This window comes from Mirounga leonina, unplaced genomic scaffold (assembly GCF_011800145.1).
Source record: "Mirounga leonina isolate KUSES-001 unplaced genomic scaffold, KU_Mleo_1.0 Mir_151, whole genome shotgun sequence".
Classification (NCBI taxonomy): Eukaryota; Metazoa; Chordata; class Mammalia; order Carnivora; family Phocidae; genus Mirounga; species Mirounga leonina.
In genome coordinates, this window is record NW_023270377.1 from 37907052 (window position 1) to 37912792 (window position 5741).

General features: G+C 40.4%; 1 protein-coding gene across 5 annotated transcripts in view; it reads left to right on the forward strand.

Moving 5' to 3' along the window:
• Positions 1-5741, forward strand: part of HECW2 (HECT, C2 and WW domain containing E3 ubiquitin protein ligase 2) — a 357760-nt gene that overhangs the window by 255588 nt on the left and 96431 nt on the right. For all 5 annotated transcript variants that reach the window (XM_035007494.1, XM_035007490.1, XM_035007491.1 and 2 more), the window contains one exon: positions 4678-4863. In XM_035007494.1, coding sequence (XP_034863385.1) covers positions 4678-4863 — 186 coding nt within the window. The remainder of the gene's footprint in view (positions 1-4677; positions 4864-5741) is intronic.

A 5741-nucleotide genomic window follows, 5' to 3' on the forward strand; every position in this document is an offset into this window, starting at 1 on the left:
AGGAAGGAAGGAAGGAAGGAAGGAAGGAAGGAAGGAAGGAAGGAAGGGAGAGAGAGAAAGAAAGAAAGAAAGAAGGAAGAAGGAAGGAAGGAAGGAAGGAAGAAAGGAAGGAAGGGGGAGAGAGAGAGAGAAAGAAAGAAAGAAAGAAAGAAGAAGGAAGGAAGAAAGAAAGGAAGGAAGGGAGAGAGAGAGAGAGAAAGAAAGAAGAAGGAAGGAAGGAAGAAAGAAAGAAAGAAAGAAAGAAAGAAAGAAAGAAAGAAAGAAAGAAAGAAAGAAAAGAAAGAAAGAAAGAAAAGAAAGAAAGAAAGAAAAGAAAGAAAGAAAGAAAGAAAAAAAAAGGAGAGAAGGAAGGAAGAAAAAGAAAATGAGTGAGAAAGAAAGAAGAAAAGAAAGATGCCAGGAAAAAGAAAAAAGGATTATTATTTGCACTGTGGTTGATTGATAAGAAATGAATATTTATATAATGTTCTTATTCTCCTGCCAAATGGCAATAACATTCCCCTCAACTCCTCTCAATATTTTTCATTTCTAACACCTCAAAGCATTCAACCAAACAAAACACATTAAGCTCAAACGAATGTTATTTTAACAGAATTCCACTAAAGAAGTTCAGCTGATCATTCACTCAACCATGAGGTTCTTGCATGGAAAACAGAAACAACCGAGGATAAGGTTAGGAAAGGAGTTTTGGAGTAGAGAGGCAGTAACTAAAGGGGACCTTTTAAATCACAGGAGAGACCATTTAAAGGCGTTCCATCTAGTGGAACAGTTCCCAGCTCTCCCAATACTGCTGGTGACTCCATATGCAGCCGCTTCCCAGACGAGATCATTCTGTGAATTACCATGAGACTTCATCATGGGATGAAATAGGGCCTGTTTGTTCTTTCCTAATCTACTTTGGCTTCAGGTAGAAAGTCACATCCGTTTACTGCATCTTTTTCTCTAAGACCAAAACAAAACAACAACCCAAACGCCGAAAAGACTCTCACCGGGTGAGAACTACAGAACCACCAAGGGAGAACGAAATGCCCCTTTTCTCTTCTCCCACAGCTTTGTCGGTATCTGCTTCCCAGAAGATGAAGCTCTTGTAGTCGAATCCTACCTGTTGAGTGTTTCTCGAGTGCTGGGATCCCTCTCATTCTTTGCTCTGCTAGTTCTCTCTGTGTTTCAGTATTTTCACTGCTACTGTGCCCTTTGATTTCCAAACTCTGCTTTCTGCCTCCAGGGAAACTCTTCCTCCCACCTTTCCCTATAATGTTCCTTCCCATCCTTTTGAATGATGGACGTCTGCTCATCTCTGTATCCTCGGGGCTTAGCACAGGGCTTAGGACATAATTAATGAAAGGTTATGAAAACCTTCCTTAGTTAATAGTAAGTGAGATGCTGGCCCATGATCTTCAAAGACCTAAAAAGTAGAAAACAATTTTACTGCTATCATTCATCTGTTATAACATAGGTATGGTAAGTATAATCCCTCATATATTCCTTTACTTACTTCTACTCTGTATTTTTATAGTGATTTTTACCTCTTCAAAGCAGTTTTACATCCTTTGTTTCATTGGGCTTGACTCTCACATGCCTATGAAGAAAGCAGGGCAGTTACTATTATTCCACTTTACAGTTGAGCAAAGATTTAATCTCTGAGGCAGAGATTAAATGATTTTCTTTGTCCATGAGTGACAGGGCTGTGACTAGAAAGGTTCCATATGAACTGGAGTATAAATATTCTTTCTGAAATACATGTATATATTTATATTTATATATACATGCACACATATATAGTTACATATATAAATATATATTCAAAAATAGTATATATTTAAAAACAAAAATAGAATAAACATATGTATATAAACATATATAAACATACATATGTGTATAAATGTCACAAAACTATATATATATAATTGCCTTATAAAAATCTAGCAGTCTGAAGGGATGTTTCCATTTGCCGTAGGGTTTTATATGGACACTTACCATCTTGTGCATGTTGGTCAGACTTGAAAAAGCTATGGTTCCAAAGATCGTTTGCTAGTTACTGATAAGAAATCTTTCTTGCACTTACTTTACTTTGGTAGATGCTTTTTTCACAGATCACTCGAACTTGGCACTATGTTACATGTCTTACCGAGAGGAGAGGAGGAAAATGAAAGGACGTAATTAATTATAAGACTGGCCTTAAGACTCCTGAACGTAAAGAGCTGTGCAACCCCAGAGAATTACTTCACGCCTGGGGCTGGGACAGGTTCCTTCACCTAATTACTACTTCTTGCCCTAATGAAGTTCTCCTTCTTCTCTTTAGCTGAAAGAGGAGCATTTCTGGTGCTCCAGATAAAGAATCAGGATGTGGCCTGATGTAAATGTAATGGCCATCCATTTACTTAGATTAATGGGGGAAGGAAGAAATCAGGGGGGCCAAGAGATATACCTACTTAGAACAACAGTTAATATAATGATTTAGCTGACAGAATTACCCCACAATAACATGTCCCTAAGAGACTGATTAGGGAGTATGACTTGAAAGCTCATTGCCACTGCCCCTCGACCTAGTGTGGTCTCAGGCCTCTAAGCTTGCAGTGGCTTCTTTGAAAATACATAAGTAGCACGGAGCCAAATGCAAAAAACAGATGCCTTGCTGATTGTGCATAAAACACCAAGGCAGGGTCAGCCACAGGCTAAACTGTTAGTTAGCTAACGTTCGTCTCTGACAACCTGCAACTTCTTTTATTGGTCTCCTTCTCTGTTTTCATGGTATCACTTTCTTACTCTCTCGTGCTCTCTAATTGCCTGGAGCCCCTGTGTAGGCTCGCCTGCTTTGGGAGTTCACGGTGCTCTGAATTTCACGATTTCTCGCAACCATCAAAACCTCCTCTCATTTAGACTGTCAGGTTGAAATACAACCTCAAAGTATTTTATTCTCAGGTGTACTAAGGAATTAGTGCACTAGTATTTGAGGATAGTTCAGTGTGGCCTGCCTGCCTGCCTGCCTGCCTTCCTTCCTTCCTTCCTTCCTTCCTCCTCCCTCCTCCCTCCTTCCCTCTCTTACTTCCTTTCTTCCTTTTGTTTTGATAGGACAAAAATATTTTAGTAAAAAGTATATAATGATGGAATCAATCAAAAACTATATAAAAGTTATAAAGTTTAGGCTATGTGTCAATAACAGAAACTAACAAATCTTGGTGGCTTAAGCTGACAAAACTTTGTTTCTCATCCCAAATTGGGTCATCAGGGTTCTCTGATCCCTGTAGTTACTCAGGGACCCAGGGACCCAGACTGGGGAGCAACCATTTCAAACATCCCCAGTTGCTGTGGTAACTGCCAAAGGGAAGAAAGCTCTAGAAGGACTCCCATCATCAATAAATGCTTTGGCCAGAACATGACACATCTTGAGGAATACTGGACAGAGAGGAACAATGTTAACTGTCCTCATACTCATTTATCTTTCATCCTCAATAACTACCACAGTACTGGGCATAGCAAAGACAGTAAATGTTCATTAAAATGAAATTATTTCCAGGGATTCTGGTTTCTTTTGGGTTTGCTTTGGTTTATCTTAGACTGAACAAATAACAGAACCCATGAAGTAAAGCCTGAAGGCCTCCAGACTCAATCTAGTGGCTCTGAGATACTAAAGGTAAGAAGAATCCTTTGAATCTATCTGAGAAGAATAGAATTCTGGAATAGATCATTCACAACCTTGTCAATTTCATGAATATCATATTCCTTCTCAGAATGCAGGGAAATAGCTCCATACAGTTATTCCTTTTTTACTTCTTGGCACATGATATTATGCAATGAGTATTTGTTGACTGACTTATATGTGGATTGCTCATGGCTTACGGCTAATTTTTGGAATCTCGTTTAAGTATCATAGAGATGAAGACTATGGCATTTTTTACAAGGCAATCACTTTTTTGTGTGGTTGTACAGTGGGATTTTATTACGTGTGCATTTCAGCTGTATAAATTCAGCCATATACACACACACAAAAAAAAAATAAAGAAAAAAAATACGTATACTGCCTGCCATTCCATTCACTGAGATTATGCCTCGAAGAAGGTATAAGATGAAAAACCTTTATCTACTGTGGTCTCAGTTGCATTTGACTCTCAGTGAGAGCAACTCAGCCCATTGCATATACTCCTGATATTCAAATATATGGCCAAGCATTTTTCCAATTTTAGTATATGTGCTGCCGAAGCGAGCACGCCAAGCATTTTTCCATACAACTTGGCTGCAAATGTATGCCAACTGCTTCATCTGGCACTCACCCAAAGACCAATCATCTTTTCTAGTGCTGGAGGAAAAATTGGCTATGTTGGGGCTCACTGTGAGGTGGTATACTTGTATCTGACATGGTGTGACTATGACTATGCGGTTTTTGCCTAAGACCACCTTTAGGATCTAACACCCCCTGTAGAATGAGACTCTACAGAAGCATTCGTGTTCTTTAGGAAACTGAACATCATCCATGAAGGTTCCTTACTTTCTGTAGTCTTGCTGTTTTATTTTGCTCAAAATATTGTGCTCAGCCTGCTGTTTCCATGTGTGAGTCTAGGATTACGTTGAAGCTTCTGTGCCCACTGGAAGACTATATATGCCTTGTGTTGCATGGTGAGCACGTTGCTGTTGCGGGTCCCCAGCAGGTTAATGTGGGCTCTCTCTTCTGTCCTCCAGAGTGCCTACCGCATGTTTACAAACAATACGTGTTTGAAGCACATGATCACCAAAGTCCGGCGGGACGCCCACCACTTTGAGCGCTACCAGCATAACCGAGATCTTGTGGGATTCCTCAACATGTTCGCCAACAAACAGTTGGAGCTGCCAAGGGGCTGGGAGATGAAACACGATCATCAGGGCAAGGTAACATGAGGGAGTTGCCGTGGGGAAGCTGCTGAATGACAGTGGGCTGCTTATGGCCTTGGCATTGGCTCAGCCATTCAAGGGAGGGCTAAAAGCCCTTTGTGAGGTGAGACATTCCATGTCCAGGTCCGAGTGGAACCTGGACAAGCAGGTTGTTTCTGCAAACAGTTTCTATGCTGTTCTGAAATAGTGTCTGGAGTGGACAGGTGCGAGGGCATTTGTTTGGTGAAATACTCCCTTTTGCCTAAATATTCTTCTGCCTGTGATCTCTCTCTATTTTCTGCTGTTTAGAGAAAAGATTTCTTAGGCTGGGACATGTCCTCCTCCTTAGTTATACAGCTTGTGTTATGGATGGTTGATTTAAAAGTTGTGGTATTGTTTGGGGAAAGTGGCTAGGAGGTCAGTGAGCAACTACACAACTACACTGTGGCCTTGGTGTTGTTGGTTCAGAACCCTGATTTTGTTAGCATATTAAACAAGACTCACAGATGAATTCACGTATGATGAGAAATACGTAAGTGTCACACAGACCAGAGTAACCATGGCTGCACTTCCTTCATGGACAGATGCACCAGAAAGCCGGGTTGTGATCAGGATGTGGTTATAAGTAAGAAATCAGAATGAGAAAGTTAGTAATTTTTATAAGGTGTTTCTAGGCTAAGATTTTATTTATTTAACTCTGGTTTAGTGCCTGCTATGGACCATGAACTGTTTAAGATCTTTATACGTATAAGCTCCTCACAAGAACTCTGTGAGGCAATGCTGCTATTATTAATGACATTTACAAATGAGGAGCCTCAGGTCGAGAATGATATGGTGGCTTGTTCAGGGTCACAGAGAGGGGCAGTGACTGAGCTGCGCTCTAACCCAGGCAGTCT